This window comes from Sebastes fasciatus, chromosome 17, assembly GCF_043250625.1.
Source record: "Sebastes fasciatus isolate fSebFas1 chromosome 17, fSebFas1.pri, whole genome shotgun sequence".
Classification (NCBI taxonomy): Eukaryota; Metazoa; Chordata; class Actinopteri; order Perciformes; family Sebastidae; genus Sebastes; species Sebastes fasciatus.
In genome coordinates this window covers 5,269,822-5,290,977 of record NC_133811.1, presented here as the reverse complement: position 1 = coordinate 5,290,977, position 21,156 = coordinate 5,269,822, and the positions used below count along the sequence as shown (strand labels likewise).

General features: G+C 41.2%; 1 protein-coding gene across 6 annotated transcripts in view; it reads left to right on the top strand.

Moving 5' to 3' along the window:
• ptprua (protein tyrosine phosphatase receptor type Ua) overlaps positions 1–21,156 on the top strand; it is a 264,979-nt gene that overhangs the window by 126,070 nt on the left and 117,753 nt on the right. For all 6 annotated transcript variants that reach the window (XM_074614139.1, XM_074614144.1, XM_074614143.1 and 3 more), the window contains exon 3: positions 6,056–6,327. In XM_074614139.1, the coding sequence (XP_074470240.1) occupies positions 6,056–6,327 (272 nt within the window). The remainder of the gene's footprint in view (positions 1–6,055; positions 6,328–21,156) is intronic.

Genomic DNA, 21,156 nt, shown 5'->3' with positions numbered 1-21,156 from the left:
CATTCAGACACCATCTAAGAATTCATTACTGAAGCAGCTGATCGATAGTCCAGCGTTGTTCATGTGTGGTTTTTTGTTCCTTTTCCCCTGTTGATGGGCCTTGAGGCTAAATGGTTGTGGATGATGTGAATGAATGTGAAATTTATATATGTTTGGAGGATTTGAATGTTATTAGCGTAACACAAATATGATATTATATAATATGTATGTAATAAATGTTATATACTTGATTATAACAGACTAGCTGGTGCCATTGGTATCAGCTAATGGGGATCCTTTTTAAATAAATAAATACATGTTGGCTTGTCGGGAAGAACACTAAATAACGCTCCAAAATTTTGGTGAGGAAAAACTGGCATGGCCATGTTCAAAGGGGTCCCCTTGACCTCTGACCTCCAGATGTGAAAGAAAACTCTGAGATGAACACAGTGGAAACTGTATCCTATTAGATGAAACAGATGTTGACAAACTGCATCATTTGCAGTTGAAAAAAGATAATAAATTGCAATATATCTCAGCAAATCGTATCGCAATACTTTGCATATCGCAAACTGTTTAAATCGCAATAAGATCAAATTGCGACTTAAGTATCGTGATAATATCGTATCGTGGGGCCTCTGGTGATTCCCATTCCTGCTAAATAAAGAACTGTACTTCCACGGGAATGTCTCTTTTCAGAACACATTAAACAAATAAAAAAAGATTGTCTGCAGTTTATCAGCAGGCACAAATTTAAAAATACAATTATTTCCTGGACCGTTTCTTATCCTTGATGAAAATGAGCCTCACACTTCACTTGTTAATGAAAGACCTTCACTGATATTTTTCAGTGGTGCTTTGTCTTTGCCTTTACAGATGGTGCATCTTTGTGTTTAAATAAATCAAAAATACTGTTCATGCTTGTTTAAGACTGTTTGCATTGTAGAGAATTTAAATGAAAGAGAGTTGGTGGAGTGGAGGATTAGGAGATTGGAAGAAGTGGAGGTGAAAAAGGAAATGATAGAAGAGGAGGAGGAGGAGGAATGATGGGAGCGTTGAAAGAGGCAGCCGGTTCTTACTCTGGGGAAGGTCAGCAGGACTTGGATCTGCTTTTGGGCCTGTAAACTGTGTGTGTGTGTGTATGAGAGAGGAGTGTGTGTGTGTATGTGTGCGCTGATATGTGTCCTGCATGTCAGCGTGCAAGTATTACAGCCATCTCTCTGGTTTAAGCATTCCCTCGGTTGCCATTATGGCCTAATAACCGTGTCAGTGTGATTAATGGCAGGAGGCGGTGCTCTGATTGCACTCGCGCTCAACTACAGTGTGCCGAGGCGACTACACTACCCACGATCCCCGTCTGTGCTCGTCCGCCGCGGCCAGCTCGCGCCCATCGCGCCGGATGTGAAGGTTATACGTGCAATTAGCATGTATTCTCTCTCCCGCTGGCATTAAAGAGTCGATGTGATGATGATGACGATTGGAAGATTAGAAGCTAGAGAGGAAACCATGTGATCCCCGAGGACACTTTAACCAGTCCGAGGTAATAAACACAGACAGCTTACCGCCCTGTCCTTCTGTCTCCTCGTGTTCGTCTTCATCACTGTTCAACATGTGAAGTTACAATGAAAGAACATTCTGAGAGCAGAAGATCTGAATGAATGAATTTAAGGGCCAATTAGAAAGTGGAAACCAGTTTTTCCCATGTTTTTGTGTCTAAATGTCTAATGGGAGCAACAATCTTTGAAGTTGGTCCAGTATTGAGGGAGAGCGCTGTAGACGGCAGCTGCTAAACGAGCTGCGAAGGCTAGTGAGCAGCGTCAATGTAACGTTACGTTCACTGAAAGTGCATGTTTTTGCCACTGACGGGCTCAGATTGTTATTATAAGTGTCTGACACCATTATGGAAAGGACCCTACAGAGAAATAAAACCTTTTTCTGACCTTTCACTTGATCCGTTCTGTTTGTCATTGTGTCCAAGTCCCGCTCAAAGAGAAGTCTCGTTGTGAAATCTGAATATCTGTATAGTCTGGCTCAAATAAACTAGGAAAAAAAAGTTTGGAAATTTGTGTTAGGTCTATTATTTCTCTGTTGTCACAATGCTAATTGGCATTGTATTTTACATCATTGGAAAGCCTGTTTATTTACCTTCACAATGATGTCCAACTTGTAAGGATCATGCTTTTGTGGAATGAGCTGATTATGTGGGTAGCACCCAAGTGAAATTTGCCAAAATTCTCTGCCAATGCTAAACAGTGTATTCTCCTGTTGGTATTGACTCATCATTGTGAAGGTAAATAAACAGGCTTTCCAACAATGTAAAATACAATGCCAATTAGCATTGTAACACAAACCTAACACAAATTTCCAAACTTTTTTTCCGAGTTTATATACAGGCAAAGACCTCATCCACGTTGTGGAAATCATCCAAATATTCAGCCATGACACTGAAAATCTTTTAGATACCACTAAGCTACGCTTCCTGTACTCCAACACAACAAACTTTGGCGTTTCACCTCGCCAGATGTCAGAACGAGACTTCTCCTTGAGTGAGACTCTTTCCATAATGTGACACTTATAATAACAATCAGAGCCTGTCATGGCAAAAACAAGCACTTTTAGTGGACGTAAATGACGGCGCCAGCTTGCCCCAATAGGATTACATTACAACCAGTGAGCGGCTGCCATCTACAGCGCTCTACCTCAACAGTGGACCAATTTCAGAAATTGTTGTCTCCATTAATCAGTTAGACACAAAAACATGAGAACATAGGGTCCAGGTTGTTACCCTTTAAGACAGCATATTTCAAACTTTGTTTCAAGAAACCATTTTTTGTAAATACCCAAAAATACATATATATATATCCTATCCAGTCATCTTTAATGTTTCTGGAGCTTCATTTCAAACTTTTAGGACTATAACACAACTTATTTTTCCATTAAAATGTCACACAAAGGAATTTAAATAATTCACCATTCATCAAAAATCAGATTCATTGTGTGTCCATCTCTTCGTGAATATGAGAGGATGTGACAAGATTACATAATAAATTATGCACCAGTAAAATAATGTAATTTAATGGTGACATTTGTGTTTTTTAAATTGAATTGTCTCTTCTAATCCACTTTTTTGATCAGCTGCTATATGGTGATAAGATCTGCTTCCGTCACCTTTTATCACATCTCTTTTCATTTTCTATTTTTTGATTGACGAATTTTTGCCGCCCCAGCTGATTGTAAAACCTTTTTTAGCTTTTTTTTTTCTTTCTTTTTTGGCATTTCCGTTGTTGAAATGCCAACATTCTGTTCCCCATTTGACCAGTTTCCCTCTCTGTTTAGAGCTAGGGTTAGGCAACTTAAACAATAATAAAAGGCTAATTAAACTGCAGGTCTGTGACAGGTCTCTGGTTGCCTGCATACTGTAAAAGCCCTTACTGTACTTTCCAAGTCACAACATCGACTTGCATATTGTACTTCCTGTAACCGGTTCAATGAGAAAACAGTCATTTTTTTAAGCGCTGATCAAAAATGTGCACAATAACAAGCTCATAGTTATGAGCAGTGAAAGGACTTGATGATGTTAAAACGGTCTTTTACTAGAGCTGGAAGAATGACGGAAGAATCTTTCTTTGAAAGTACAAAATGGGTTTGTAGTGGTGGGCATTGTAGGAAAGCTGTTTTTACTCAGAGACTACTATTGGTTGAGATTTTGTGTAAGATGTTGTATTAGTAAGCCCTTATGATGAGATCAGCCTGCACAATATCAGCCTGATGCAACAAAAATGAGGCATCAAGAAAAAATATAAGCACCGCATTATGTCTCGACGCTTTTCTCCAAAGGGACTTACATTAAGTGCATTCAGCCTATACAGGAACAAGAGTTAGATCTGATGAAAAACTGCATCCCTCCCAAACAAATAACTAAGAGCGTGTTCACTGCTACAAAATGCTTACAAGTTGGTTTTTTTTCCCCAGCATCCAATGCCAGCGTCTAGATCTTTCACAGGGCTCTATTGGAATGACTAGCATGTCAGATTTATTTCTCCTTCTCTTGCCTAGTTTGACATTGCCTAAGGCGTCCTGTGTTATGCCATGGTTGTTGATGCTCGTGATCCTGAAAGCCTTTCTGCTGCTCTCCAACCTTTTACATGTCAGGCAGGCTGTAAAAGGTGCGATTTGGTCTGACGTCTCTTTGGGCCAAGTCATGGCAGGACCGCTTTTTTTCCCACACACACACTTATCACCTCTGCATTGATTTCTTTAAAAATACCATCTGATCCCTACATTAGTTGATTTGCACAATTCATAATCCAGAGTTTGACAAAGAGTTTGGAAGAAAAAATAGATTATATTTGACATAAGGAGTGGGATTATTTTAAAATCTATAAAGGAGACATATCCTGCTCATTTCCAGGTTCATGCTTGTATTTTGGGTTTCTACTAGAACATGTTTACATGTTTTAAAGCTGAAGCAGGCGAGATTGGAGCAAATATGATATAAAAAATGTTTTTTATAAAATGGTCGCTATATTGTGACAGTGGTACATGAAACAGATAACCTGAAAAAATCATGTGGCTCTGTGTCCTCCGGTGTCCTCCGGTGTCCTCCGGTGTCCTCCGGTGTCCTCCGGTGCTCCTAACGACATCTGCAAGATTTCACAGACCGGAGGAAAACAAGCAGTAAAAGCTGATCTGAGGTCTGCTGTACATGTGTTTGAATACACATTTACAGATTCCTTTACACATTCACAAATCTCATTACGCATTTAGAGATTCTTTTATACATTTACAAATCTGATTATGCACACACGGATTGAGATACAGTTAAGGTACGGTCACGTGTGCGAAATTAGTATTTGCCTCCTGTTCGCTCCCATTTTATGCTGTCGAAGGGGCGGAAAAACATTAGGTGGTTAAGTAAATTCGCCTCTTTATATTTGAAGTGCAGTTCAACTTTGGTGAATTTTCAGGCGAATATTGCTTCAGCAGGCGATGGTCACTCGTATGCATTCGCATAATATGTGTGACAGTGCCTCTACACAACTCTCCACAGACATTTGCAAATAGTTTTGCTACAATAATGGCCCCGTAGACCTGCTTTATAATCAAAAAAAGACATGGAAATCTCCCTATCTACAATATGGGACCTTTAATGGTTTTAATGGTGGAACTTTTATTCATGATCGTTTTCCAGGATGCTGAAAAATGATCATTTCACTGTGAAATATAATGTGTTGTTTTTCGTGCCGAACAGGCATCAGCTTGTGGTACACAAAAGGTAACAGAGTAATTTTTTTCAGTACGTTGATTTTTTCTTTTTTTTCACTTTAAATTGAGCTTCCCACTGCTGTGAAGGCCACAGTCAAAGGCAAAGCTCCCCCTTTATTTCCCCTCCCTCCATTGTGGCGCTCCTCTCGTGGCCAGAGGATCTCTGCTGTGCTGCCAGGATGACAGAGCCAGCAGTGACTCTGTGAACCTCAGTCCAAAATGAAAGCCCAATCTGACACCCAGCGCTGCCGCTTTGAACACACCAGATCTGAGGCGAAACTGATGGAAGCCTGGTGAAAGCAGGAAGCAGCGAGAAGCAGAGACAGACCAAATACAGACAAATAGCCAGAGAGGATCACACAGATATTCTGGGTAACAACCTTGAGCCTGTCAACTTTGGCTCTCTCTCTTTTTCAGGGTTTAAAAATAAAAAAAAGAGGCTTCTTCAGCGGTTGAAAACTAACATGACATATCTATCCTGGGCTGAGGTGTTACAGGTGAAGCCCAAAGAGTTGGATCTTGTTATTTTCTATATTCCAGGTCATTCAGTGCTATCTGGCAGGTGAAAATGCTGAAATTGCTGCTATCTGTGAAGTGTATGTGGGTATAGCAGTCGCTGTTAAGAAGAAGAGTTTTGCTTGGCGAGGTCGCTGTATTTTATCCGCACTTAACTTTCATTAAACTGCTCTTTATCTCTTCAAGTTACCTCGGTAAAGCTGAACTGTAAAATGAGCAGCGTTTGATACTTGAAATAAAAAAAAGTACATTTTAGTCCTCTAATGTGTCCTTATCCTTCGTCATCCCCCTCCAGGGTCCTTCATGATGGTCAATTCCTCGCAGCATTTCGGCGGCCAGCGAGCTCAGCTGCTCCTGCTCCCGCTCAGCGAGAACGACACCCACTGCATCCAGTTCAGCTACTTCCTGTACAGCCGCGATGGCCACAGCCCCGGGGACCTGCAGGTCTTCATCCGGGTCAACGGGGGCCCCAAGGGCAGCGCCGTGTGGAATATCTCCGGCTCCCAGGGACGCCAGTGGCACCAGGTGGAGCTCGCCGTCAGCACTTTCTGGCCCAGTGAATATCAGGTAAGAGTTGCACGAGTGTAGGAGGACGGCGTTGGTGGAAGGTGGAAACAGTTATGTTTTCTCTTTTTTTTTTTTTCATACTTTATTTTTTCCCTTTTTTTGAGGTTGTTTTCATATATGCAATGTACAGTTCGTAATTACAATAGTTTATAAACCAAGAAGTTGAGCTTAGAGACGAACCCAATAAGTACACAAGGGAAAACAACTTCAGCATTCAAAATTGAAATAAAATTAAGAAAATAAACATAATAATAATAATAATAATAATAATAATAATAATAATAATACAAATATATAATATAATAATAATAATAAAAAAATTAAGAAAATAATTCTAATAATATTGATACAAAGAAAAGAAAGTAATAATAATTTAATATACAAATAAGTTAATAGAAAAAAAGGAAAGGAAATAGGAAATAGTTATTTGTTCTTATATATATATATATATATATATATATATAAATAAATAAATAATCATTCAGATATGCCGTATCTAAAAACATATTTTTTCAATCAGCTTCTTGCTGGTGCATTTTCCAATTAAGAGATGTGGGATATGTTGATATTATTCAGGTTTTAGGAGCATTCTTTGGACATGTGTACAGCACATTCAGAATATGCGTCTCAATTAGGGTTTTATAGCAGTTTGCGACACACGGCCTCTTTACGATCAGCTCTGTGCGTTGTACATAAACCAATACAACTAGCCGACAGTTTGCAGAGATGTATGCCCAAAAGAAAAGCCCACATTTCTGGTCGGAAGGAGAAACACACCTACTTTTAAACATTATGAAAGACTCGGATATCTACAGGTTTTTGGAGATGCGCATATATCGCAACGCTGATCTTTTCAAGAAGGTGGTTGAAGGAATGAAAGAGGGAGGCTGTGTTCACACCATCCAACAAATCCGCCACCGGTTATGTTAATCAGAGTATGCCGGGCTGTATGTAAACGGGAATATTAGTATAATATTCATTTTCATTAGTCATGTAAACAGCTTAGTAGGAATATTGTCTTTTTTGGAATAAAGGCAAAAAACTGAATATTTTGTGCATGTAAACATAGCGAGTGTTTCTCTGTAGCATTAAATATTTAAGCTTTGAAACCAGGTTTTCAGGGGCTTTAAAATCAGTTGATTTCTGCAGTAATCCATCACACTGTTTTTCTTGTGTAAACAACAGTTTCTCTATACTGGCCTCATTCCAGCTGTTTCAGCCGTTTTGTCAGAAATTAAACCTGGTAGGTAATTACAGATTTGTAAATTGGATCCAAACAAACAGCGTACAAACCCACACATGCCCACCGTGTTTTGTCTAGAGTCCAAAAATGTTAAACTCTATCTAAAAAACAAAAAAAACTGTCAAATGCTCCTGTTTTTTTCAGATTAATTTTGTTACATGGAAGAAGAAAAACATTTGTAGCTCCAAGCCAGTTTGATCCTGCTATGTTGTACTTCTTTTATGTAATGAATTTAAATGTGACATAAACACAGGAGCACTGTCGCATATAGTTAAAGGAACAGTGTGCAGCATTTAGGGGGATCTACTGTATTAGCAGAAATGGAATATAATAAATATGTTTTCTTTAGTGTATAATGATTTAAAAAATACGAATCGTTGTGTTTTCGTTACCTTAGAATGAGCGGTTTATATCTACATAGGAAGCGGGTCCTCTTCACGGAGCCGGCCGCCATGTTTCTACAGTAGCCCAGAACGGACAAACCAAACACTCGCTCTAGGGCTTTTCACATTTTTGCGTTTTTGCATTTTTGCGTCGGCCACTGTGGTTCTCCAACACACTTGGCACACAGGAGAAGTTTCAGTTGGTTGCAATCTGCAACCTAACAGCTAGATGCTGTCAATTCGTACACACTACACCTTTAAAGGAGCACACCACAGGTCATTTTACTCTCACTACTGCTTAACCTGTCAAATCAATTGTCTTCTGGAGGGAGCTTTCTAATGTGAATTCATCAGGGTTGTCATTAGGGCTGGGAAATATATTGTGAAAAACAATATATATACAAAACGACATTTTTCTGTATTGTTTCTATCTCCATATAGGCTAGGCCAATATTTATTTTACTTAAAACTGTTATGTTACTGATACTCAATACTTTTTCTTTAATAAATTAATAATTTAACTAATTCACACAGGAGTATACAAAATAGGCTTTGCCATTATATCATATAGACTATCTATTTATTGAATTACCAGAAAACATGCTATATCGTGATATATATCGTTATCGCGATATAAAATGACTGATATCGTGATGGCTTTGTCCATAATGTCCATCTGCAGTTTTTGTGCAGGTAAACACAGAACAATCACCAGACTCTAAGAACATACATGCAACACCATTACATAGTCTCTATCACACTGACAATTATACAGACAGATCTACAAGTATACATTAACATATAAATACCAGCACATTAATCCAGTACTGTTGACTGATAGCTCAGTAATATGTTGATTGACAGAAAACTGATTGTAATTTTAATAACTGATTTGTCACTTTTTTGATTTATCTAGTAACATAATCACACACGCTGGTCACAGCTTTAGAAGTGGACACATTCAATGCATTTTCTTGCCCTTCTCAGCTTCTTTTCTTTTCAATATAAAATGAATATATTTAATATATGCTGCTCAGACTGAATAAGACATTAGAGTTGGTTCTGTGAAATTGTGATGGACAGTTTCTATTATATGTGATATGTTATAAAATTAATGATTAATTGGTAATTAAAAAATAATGAATACATGAATAAATAATGAACATAATCGTTAGTTGAAGCTGTGATATGATGAATAATGATGCAGGTAGATTTATTACATACAGCCCACAGTAACATTATGGAATTGATGAAGATTGTGAAAGGTCACTGAGTAACAACTCAATAATATTATATATAGGGCCGCAACTAATGATTATTTTCATTGTCAATTAATCTGTCGATTATTTTCCTGATTAATCAATTAGTCGTTTGATTTATAAAGGTCAGAAAATGGTTAAAAATGTCTATCAGTGTTTCCCAAAGCCCAAGATGACGTCCTCAAATGTCTTGGGTTGTCCACAACTCAAAAGATATTCAGTTTACTGTCATAGAGGAGTAAAGAAACCAGAAAATATTCACATTTAAGAAGCTGGAATCAGACATTTTTTACTTTTTTCCTTAAAGGTCCCATATTATAAAAAAGTGAGATTTTCATGTTTTTTTTTATTATAAAGCAGGCTTAAGGGCTATATAAATACTGTTAAAGTATCGAAACGCTCAAACCAAAGGGACATACACACAGCCCGTATTCAGAAACTCTGCATTCGAAACAAGCTGTCAGGATTTTTGTCCAGTTGTGATGTCACAAATATACAGATTTAAACATAAACATTCTGATTCCAGTTTATTCCTTGTTGCAGTGCATGTGAATGACATCAGCTGACAAGAAGTACACATGGACCCAAGCTGTTGCCTAGCAACGCAATTCTGTTGTCGAAATGCGCCAAAACGTAGCGTTTAAGACAGAGGGTAAATACAGGCATATTCAGGCCGACAGTACGAGGAAAATAAAGTTTTTTTTTTAAACATTACAGCATGTAAACATATTCTAGTAGAAACACAAAATACAAGTATGATCCTGAAAATTAGCATAATAAGGGACCTTTAAATAAATGATATAAAATAAAAATTACTCAAATCGATCATCAAAATATTTGGCGATTAAGTTAATAGTTGACAAATAATAGATGAATTGATCAATCATTGTAACTTTAATTGTGAATTGACTGGATGAAAGGAACTCATTGTGATGAAATCCTCATGTCACGTCACTGTTTTGTAAAATTTTAACCAAACTAAATGAGCTGCTAAGGTTTTTGTTTCACATGCGTAAAGAGTTTAGTCTGATGCCAGCTGTTTGTTAGCATGCTAACATGTAGCATAACTAAACTAACTGCACTGAACTAAGACGGTGAACATAAGAAACATCATATTGCTTAGCATCAGCATGCTAAAATTGACATTTTGGGCATGTTAGCATGCTAGCGCTAGCATTTAGCTCAAAGCACCACTGGGCCGAAGTCCAGCATCACAAAGCTGCTAGTGTGTGGCAGTAGAGTCTTGTCTTGCCAGATCATTTTGCATATATCTGATGTGATATTGATATTGGAAACATGTTTTTGCAATATAATGATTTCAGCCCTTGTAAATATTATTGCCCCCTTCATTAAAACCGTAGCAGGGCACTAAACCACCAGCTGCTCCGCGGAGTGGTCGCGGTACTGAGCCGTGGATCTACCGCCTCAGCAGCTTTACTATCATCCCCCCTATCATTCAAACCACATGCAAGAATTAGCTAACTGCAGCTGCGTCATATATCACGAGGGGCTCAATAGGTGTATAATTACAGTGGGCGTGTGTTTGCATTGTATCTTTATTTATTGGTCGATTTACCTGCGTGCTGCAGTGTAATCAATGGCTCCGTTTGATGCCTGTATTGTCGATGCTGCATTATTAGCACCGTTGCGTAGCTTGTAAGATTCTGATGACTGGATGCAGCTCTGCCTCACCTCATTGCAGCCAATAATTTATTCCCTAATGCTCTCTTTCTTCCCACCGAGCCTCCCCCCCCACACCAAAACAGGCGTTAATGAGAAGGCAATGGCTGGTGTAAGGGATTGTGAGAGCGTGGGTCCGCCGAACAGTCAATTGACCTCAATTCCGTGCGACCCCTCGGTGCGGGGGAGAGGGCCGGGGGTTTGCTTCCATAACCTTGGCGCACTCTGGGCCCCATCTCAATAAATCAAGAGCCAGTTAATGAGATTAGAGGGCTGCACAGATCAATGAGGACAGCCAGCGCTTTACCATCCTCAGCTCTCCTGTCCTGAGCGACTCTCACAAACAGCCAAACTGATTTAAAGTAATGATTTTCTTCCCTTCTGTATGGACATTAGAAGTTTGTCTGCCGTGCACCGTAGCAGAGGAGGCGGTGGGGGGGGGTGGTTGCTCTCAGAGGAGGGAAGCTGTGAGGTGTACAATCAGACAAGTCGGCCCAGGCGGGGAATTTGCTTAGCGCCGCAGTGTTTACCATTTGGACAGGCGTGCATAGGCAATGTAATCTACTACTCTGGTGATGTATGTCCAAGCTGTCTGAGTGATGAGAAGGCGCTGTTCTCTAAAGTCCGCCCGCCAGGCGTGTAGACACAGGACAGATTGCTTTATTTGTCCTATAAACGTGGCTGATCGGCAGCACATAATGAAGCAGGTAAAGCTGTGCAGATGAGGGAAGAGGCTTAAACATAAGCCTGGAGGAACAAAGTATGTCAATCTGTTGTGTGGAGAGGGACAGGAGTGAGCTCGGAGTGAGCTCGGTGCTCTTTTTAGTGTTCCTCTCCTCCTTTTTTATTGCCCCGGGAACACTCCCCCCCCCCCGCCGCCCTGTCCTCAACAGCTCCTACCGCTACGACTCAAAGCTCAGCGCAGGCCCCACAGGGCTCCACTCATCCATCGATAAAGATCACTGTCCAGCACTCGCAGCCAACAGATCAGGCCCTGCAGGCCGCCGAGGAACACGCGGGGAGAGGGCTACCACTTCAGAGGGCTTGTGTTGCTGGGTGGTTGCTGGTGGTGGTAGTGGTGGTTGAGATTAAATATCTGGTAATCAGCGAGCATCAACACCCCCTCGGGAAAGACAGACTGCCTCAGAGATATGTTGGACTGTCATCAGCTTTTGCCTTTTTGCTTTCACTGATATGAGATTTTTCAAAATTCAATGCCAATAATTCTGGCTTTCAAATGTCCATTGTTGATGGCGTGTTTTGCAGAAGTCATTGGGCCTCATGCAAGAACATTTTCGTATTCTTATCTTAACTTTCTCTTCGTACCGTGGGCTCGTACGAGTGTGCCATGTCGAATTCAGCAAACGCTCCTGACTTCAAATAACTCTGTAAATGACCCGCGTAAACATGATGAATTTGCGTAAATGAGCGTGCGTTCATGAGAATTGTGAATTAGGATAATTAACGCCCCAATGATGCCATATAAGGCTACACATCCTGCCCCAGTCATCTGTCTCTGACAAAATATCAGCACGCTGTCTAAAGACACGCTCTCTTCTAAGGACCTGAAATGCATCCAAAAGAAGTAAGTCAGCCATGGTTATACTTCCTGTTGACCTTATTACTGTATATACAGAGACATTAACAATTAACCTTCAATTAGTGCACAACTTAAGTCATTTTGCAGTTTAAGATGTTCATATTAATTGGACATGACTCCTACGACAGGTGTGGACCACTCGTAAGTGATGTTCGTACGTAAGAGAAATTTCAAAATACGAGGAAATTGGTGAATGGGACAAGGTCTCCTAAATCACTCATACAAGTCTCTTAAAAACAAATCTGTTCCTACGAGTGGTTCTTGCATGAAGCCCATTGTTTTGCAAGTCCCAAGTAATTTTCAAGTCTTTGCACTCAAGTACCAAGTCAAATCCCAAGTCCTAAACTTTGAGTTTTTAGTCCTAAACAAGTCATAATGCGCTTTTCACCAAGTGTAATGCCATTCTAACAACAGAGTAACTGGCGCCAACTGATGTTCAGTAACGTAACGTTAGTTCTTGGTGGTGTTCTCAAATGTCTCAATATTATTCACCAAAAATAAAGAGTCCAGAGTTCAACAAAAAAAAACAACACACACACCTTTCCGGGGATTCTGCAATAAACAGCAAAAGATAGAAATTCAGATTGTTTCTGTTCAGTTTAGTTTTGTCCCCCCACGAGTAAATCCTCCTCCCAAACAAATCAATAAAGGATCTCTCAAAAAGAAAATAAACCCAACATCTCCGACGCTGTAGGAGTTACCTCCGGTCGTCTTTGTGCACACACTTTATAAATAATATACTTTTTAATCTTTGGGCTTGGGGGGAAGGTATCAAGTATTTTCAATTCAAAAGGCTCAAGTCCAAGTGAAAGCATGGTGGAAATCAATGGTGTTAAAATCCTTGTCGAATTGCAAGTTTTTTTGTTTTGTTTTGTCGAGTCCAAGTCATGTGACTCAAGTCCACACATCTGGTATTTTGTGCTATAAATTAGAACATTTTCTGGTTCATCTAACATGTTAGTGATGCCAGAGTGGAAAGGCCTCTTAATTAACATGTAGATCTGTTTAGAGACAGTCAAATTCTTAATTACCATCTGGAAGTTGGGAGACTCACAAGAGAGAGAGATTTAAAAGAAAACTTAACGCAGCACGGGCCGAGATATTCTGACTCAAACCCCTTAAAATGCTGGATCCTACATTTCCCATAATGCAACCGGTATCATCTCTTCCTTAGAGAGTTGATAGCACTGATACCTACCAACTTAATGCCGGTTCAACTTGCACTGAGTGACAATCTGATTTGTTCAGCATGTGTCATCTGACTGAGTTCATGACCTCGCCAACCCGGGTGTCAGACGTTGCTTGACTTTGGGTGAACAGACTCTTCTATATTGGAGATGGACTTTAGATTGTGATGGCATTGAGGGACAGAGGAGAACATTGATCAGACTGGTTCACTCTCTCGCTGTCAGCCTGGGTTTGGGAGGTACAGTAGGTGTTAAAGAGGTGCTCTTTTGAAACCGCTAGCTTCTCTCCTTTTAGATTTTTTTCTTTATTTTTTTTACTCCTCCTGGGTTCACTCCCTGACCGCTTTGTCCTCCTTATCTCACCATCTTAATTCACAGTGCATCTCACTATTTAGTCGCCTTCTCTCTTATCTTTCCTCCCTCTCTCTCTCTTTTGCTTACCTATTGTATTGCTTTTTTTCCCACTAACCCATCACCTTCTTTCACCCAGGCAGTGCAGCAGTGTGGCAACTATAAGATTAGATAAACTATTAGACTTCTTTTAGTCTTCATAAGGCAACCAGCCAGGGCCGTAGCCACAGAGGTCAGGTTCTCTGTTTGTTTTTTTTCCTGGACATTTTGCCTTTCACTTTAAATTATAATACATGAAATTTCATGATATCAAACCCCATTTTCTTTTTATGGGGAGCATAATTTCTTTTGCTGTATTGTTACAACCCGGCTCAAAGGTTGCAACAAAAATGGGAGACCAGACGAGTTTAAAAATAGTAACAGGCATTTATTTAACAAACTAACAATCAATAACTAAATAAACGTGGAAAGTCAGTAATCAGTAATGTAGGCATGTGTGGGTGTGTGAAAATGTCTGCTGCAAACAAAACCAAAACAGGTGTGCCAGCCAAGGAAGAGAGAGAGACATCTGTTGAAAGGTAGAGAGCTTTTATCCCAACCACACCAAGCCCAGGTGTGGCTCATCAACCTGACGACCCTCTCCTGCAAAACAAAGGAGAACCAGCAAAAAGACACAGGACACCTAGTGGAGTGGAGGGGTCGTCACACCCCCATCCATAAAAACGGTGTTCCCACCGGGAATGCCGACAGAGAAAACACTTCTAACAAAATACAATAAACTACATAGCCTAATAATTTCAAAAAATAAACCTTTCATACTGACCAGTTCTGTAGTGTGTCACCCAGGCAGCCAACCAATCACCACACTGCAACCCAGCAACTCCAACACCTGGAGAAGCATTTAAGAATTTACAGCATAGAGAGATTAGACAGTAATGGTACATCACCAGATATAAAATCAAGATGTTCTTTGGAGGGTTGGTCTATACATGGAAATCCAAGACTACGTGGTTAACATACAGATCTTTAACATACAGATCTTCAAACAATGTGCAAGTATCGGACAAAGTGACGTGCAAAATCCCAGCTACCAAAACACACAGAACGGATATAAGCGCTACCCAAAAGTAGCATCAAAAGGTTCCTCTACAACAAAGGCTCACTAGCCAAACAAGTCGTCCCAAGACGCACAGCACAAAGAGGCAACCAAACTACAACAAAGCTCACACCAACCAAGGCATGAACTGTGGCGCTTATGTTCCCACGGCTAACAGGCCAAGCTACCAAGTTGCACGTCACAGCACAACCAATGACAATTCACCACATCCCTCCTGTAACCATTTACTTGCCGACCATATGAACCACTATAACTTCCTGCAACAGCCATCATTCAGGTTCTCACAAATGGAGCACCTTCAGTGTAACTGGGTCCAACTACCCAGAAACCCTCCAGGCTGTGCAGAACTCTCATAACTGGGTCCAACTACCCCAGCCATCACACACTATTGGTCTAAAGGCACCAACAGAGCCAACAGACAGTGTTGCCCAGGTCAAATAGTGCACAAAAGAGACAATGTCTACCAAACTAATGTGGAAGTCTCCCCCTACCTAAACTACCCATCTTAAACTAATCTACCTCACTGAACCCTAGTCTTCATGCAGATTAGCGGGAGGCTCTTTAAACACTTAAACCAGTAGCCTCGGTTAGGCCCCCAGCAAGCTGGTTACCCACCTGACAGCTCTGGATGTGTCCCCGAGACAACTGCTCTGACCGCACACCACACAAAAATAACAAACTAAAAAAAGAAAACCAACGAGCCCAAATGGACCACATTGCTATGCCTACCCAGGGAAACTCCACAAAAGCTAAAAGTTACTCACTAGAGGACCCTGCAATCACTGCTGATAGCTCACACCTGCCAACCCGTGTTAACACTGGCTGCAGGACCAACAGAACTCAGTGCCACAAAATCACCAGCATGCACAACTCAATACTAACACACCAGAACAAATCAGCAACTTGTTATCCAATTCAGCTGCTTACATTCACCAAAAAAAACAGCAGAACAGCCTACTTACCACACTCGACCATGTCTCCCAAAAATCTAGATGCACAACTCAATTTACAAAATGAGGTGCACCTGCCGACTAAGCAACAACTGATCTCATTCATGAAACCACAGTCTCTGCCAATCAAGCATTAACAACTTGTAGAACCAACTGCACAATACCAATCTAAACTGGGTCAAACAAATTAGGACGAGCCCCCATTTGTTACAACCCGGCTCAAAGGTTGCAACAAAAATGGGAGACCAGACGAGTTTAAAAATAGTAACAGGCATTTATTTAACAAACTAACAATCAATAACTAAATAAACGTGGAAAGTCAGTAATCAGTAATGTAGGCATGTGTGGGTGTGTGAAAATGTCTGCTGCAAACAAAACCAAAACAGGTGTGCCAGCCAAGGAAGAGAGAGAGACATCTGTTGAAAGGTAGAGAGCTTTTATCCCAACCACACCAAGCCCAGGTGTGGCTCATCAACCTGACGACCCTCTCCTGCAAAACAAAGGAGAACCAGCAAAAAGACACAGGACACCTAGTGGAGTGGAGGGGTCGTCACAGTATTTACATTCAGTAACTAGAACGGCACTCGGAGAGCGCAGACCTCCGTCAAGCTGCCCGAGTACGATGGCCCCCCCTCTCCGTTCAGCTTGCGCCATCATCCACGTGCATTTTTTGTTTATGTTGAGATCAGCTGTTCGTAGCAGAGCATCGTAAAACACTTCATTCAAACTGGACAGAAACAAAATAAAACTCACCTAAACCGTCGTCGTTACTCTTTCCAACAATCACCAAGTGTGCTTTGGTTGAACTCAACTGTAATTTCACAGAGTTTAATGTGAAAAAACGCTGAATCTACAGGTATCCCCCCCCTCCCTCCACCCCTCGCTCTCTCTCTGTCCTTCTCTGAAGGCAGAAGGAAAGAGGCAGGGTGACATGTCATCAGTTACACTGTGCATGTCTTAAAGCCTGTGGTGTTAATGCACAGGCTGAGCAGAGTTATTAAAAAAAATTCCCGAAGCCGGATCATGATCCGATCACCAAAAAAATCTAATGTATTGTTCATTGTGCCACACCCCACCCCTGCAAAAAATGACATTCAAATCCATTGGAGACTTTTGGAGTAATCCTGCAAACGGCCAAAACCAAAATCCAGCAAACCAACGCCGGTGAAAACATAACCTCCTTCCTAATCCTTCGGCCTTGGCAGAGGTAATTACTAGAGATGCACAATGATATCGGCACGTCATCAGTATCGGCAGATAAAGGCTTTAAAATGACACATCGGCATTGGCCAGGAATCAACATTTCCGCCGATTAGACAGCCCAATATTTTACATAGAAATAAATATGCCATGTTTTACAGGGTGTATCTGACGTTCGACAGGTCTGTTTCTCCCACCTGTACCTGAAAAAGAAAAAAAAGGCATGTGTGTATGTGTAAAACCGCAGCCTGTAACCTTCTCCTCGAACGACATCACAACCAAAACCATTGATTGTTTTTTCGTGAAGAAAAATGCAGCGGTGTCCATTACACCTGTCCCCGACCCTGAACGGCTCTGCTCCAGACCCGACATCATCGGCGGAGGTAACCGTTCCACCATCCGTCTACCCGGTCCCCAGTAGGATGCCTAAACTTGAAAAAATGGCCAATATTATGCATTGTATTTATTACAATGAATGCAGCCAAAGCATGGCTCGGAACAGTTCTTCTGCTGTCAGAGCGTCGATGTTCCGAATTGCAATCTGTGACAGATGTGTGGCCGTCGGAGCAGCCCCCCCCCCTTCCCGCAGCGTTTCAGCGCCAGCCAGCGGCAAACCGAAGCAGTGAGGAGTCAGAAATGTTAATAAAATTTAACACTGCTCATAATATAATAAGCTGTACGTGTGCTATAATAAAGTTAGGCGCCCCAGTGCGACGAATATAAAATGTTAGTGTGGGGCCATGTTTTACATGTAACCTAATGTTTCCTATTTTGCCCTTTGAATGTGTGCGTTTTGAAAAGCATTGTATTTTATGTCCCACTGCACCTGCCAGTAGTCATAATAATATGTTAATTCCACTACAGGAGCAATTAAGTGGAAAAAATATGTGCATATACCGGCATCTGCAATCGGCCAAAATGAGTTGGAAATATCTGCATGTCGGATATCAACATAATCCAATATCATGCATCCTTAGTAATTAACTCTCTATATAGTGTTATTCATTTGTTGTGGTGGGGTCTGCCATTCCTGCCCTGGATTCAGATTGCCTCCCTAAACATGAGGGGTACATAGGAAACTATGCATGCAGGTAATTCAGTGCACTTTTCATCTAATTGATATCAGCCTTACTGTTTAGTGTGCGTGGCGTGCAGAGGATACAGAATGGTTTAACTCGGAGTACCGAGGAGAGAAAATGGCTTTTATTTTCAGCTTTTGGAGGGATTTGAAGAGCGATTATTACAAATATTGGGTGGGAAAATACATTTTTCATACATTGGGGGGTGGACGTGACCCTCCGTCCCCCGCTTCGATTACTCGCCGGCTGTTTCTGATGTGTAGTCACAGAGAGGTGAGCAGCCTGCCAAGTCAGATAAAGTCCACAAATTTGAGCACTGTGATGTGTGAGTTGCTGTTTTCTGCTCTGTTTATCATCCAGACCGGGCTCAATAACCGCTTGATTAACTTGATGTTTTTTTTCTCCTCCTAATTAACTGCTAGTCTACAAATGTAGTTGGCAAAACGTCCTAATCATTGCCCACTCCATCACTTTCTTAGCATACACACTTTAGATATTCATTTACTAGGCTTGTGGGGGTGGTAATAGCGGAGGGTGAACGTCGCTCCGTGCTGTCTAAGAGAGGACGTCTGTCAATATCTGAATAGTGGACTTGTGTCATTCTATACTTTCTTCTTCATTCATTCGAGCTTCACACATTCACAACGATCCGGGTAACAAACAGCAGCAGAAAGAAAAAAACTTTCCTCGCAAGCTCAAGCTTTGTGTTCAGTCGTGGTTGGAACACATCTTGTGTCCTTGAAAGCTTTTTTATTACACAATTGTAATCATAGCTGGACTAGATGAATCCATTTACATTATTATGTTCTCATAAGAATGATTTATTTCATTCATTTCCATTTTATTTATCCACGCTGGAGTGTGAATGTCGCTCCGTGCTATCTAAGAGGGAACTTGTGTCATTATGTACGAGGGAACAGGGCACTCCAGTCAGTCTGTGCGGTAAAAGTGTGGACCTTTATTCTGTTTTGTGCATCAACAAACAAATTGTATTCCTATACGGTGTGAGCAGACTGAGGATACAAGTGCTTGTTTTTGTCACCGACGGGCTCAGATTGTTATTATATGTGTCTGACAACATTATGGAGAGGACCCTACAGAGAAATAAAAACCTTTTTCTTTCCTTTCGCTTGATGCGGTTTGTTTGTGTCCAAGTCCCGTTCAGGGAGAAGTCTCATTGTGAAATCTGAATATCTGTATACTCTGACCCAAATAAATACAGACAAAGATCTCATCCACATTGTTGAAAATCACATTGAAAATCTATTAGAAAGATAACACTAAGCTACGCTTTCTGTACTCCAACTCAACAAACTCTGCCCATCTGGCACTCGCGTTTCCGCCATGGATGTATTCCACTATTCCACCGTTATCACGTCACCTCGCCAGATTTCACAACGAGACTTCTCCTCGAGCGAGAGTCTTTCAATATTGTCCGACACTTATAATAACAATCAGAGCCTGTCGTGGCAAAAACAAGCACTTTTAGTGGACGTAAATGACAGCTTGCCCCAATAGCACCTTATCGCAGCTCGTCAGCGGCTGCCGTCTACAGCGCTCTCCCTCAATACTGGACCAGTTTCAGGAATCCCTGTTAGTCACTTAGATACGAAAACAGGGTCCAGATCGAAAAATACCGGTTACCCTTTAATACTCACACACCTGCTGGTCTTGGCTAAAATTAACCTTAATTCATCGAAAGAGTTTTATGCCGGGATCAGACTACACAATATTTTTGTCTTTGACCATGGTCACCGTGTCAGATCTAACGATCACAGTGCCATAAACTCCTGCAGTGTCTTGGTCAGGTGACTGGCAAGACTACACATATGACCACGACCAATCACGGCACATCTTAGTCCACGATCGTGGGCGAGTTCAGACGTCATCGGGGAGGCGGTTGAAGCAACTGTCAATCAAGGGCGACAGAAGCGTTGTGTGTGATGCTGGCGGTCTGGTGTTGGGAAAAGAAAAAGAAAAGAAAGAAAAAATGTGCTGATGCTTTGATCTGTGATCGGTGCTTGATGAAGTGCTTCCGCTATTTCTCAACAACATTTGTCTTCTTTGATTCTGACAGGCTTGACTTTTCCTCAGGGTGTCGTGGGGCGTCCCAGATGTGGCGTCGATTGTCGTGTACTATGACACACTGCACGAGATAAGAGGATCGATTTTCGCACACGACACTCATTTATCGTTTTTGATCCCCTACGACGGCCGTGTCGGGCTACAATCGGGCTGATATCGTGTAGTCTGAACCGGGCATTAGACATGATTTTAGCGTGACCAAAATATGACCAACAGTGGACCTCCAAAATGTCCCCTACTGGCTTGCCGGTCCACTGTTAGTGAATGTGTAACAATGCTGAGGTGACGTCCACTGTTGGATATGTATGCAACTGCACACATACACGTTCACAATAAGAAAACATGGAGCATATGCCGTCTCGTCCTCCTGCAGCACACTGCAGTGAAACCCCCGTACACCTCCTCACTTTATTTCTTCAGCCGGCAGAGAGGAGATGGCAGGCGCAATTGCACGTCATATATTTCAATGCTTTACTGCCATATCGTCAATATGGATCAATAGTGTGGGCCTCGTTTCTTAGCTGAAGAAATCAATTAACAGAACAGTGTTGCAATTTTTGTTCACCACATTCCTCAAACCGATTGGATGTAAGTCGTTAATTTAATCAATGTCCTCATGAAGATTGATGGCGTCCACGTATCAATTGAGAGCTGTATCATTAATACACAGACATAAATAATATCTGCAGCACTGT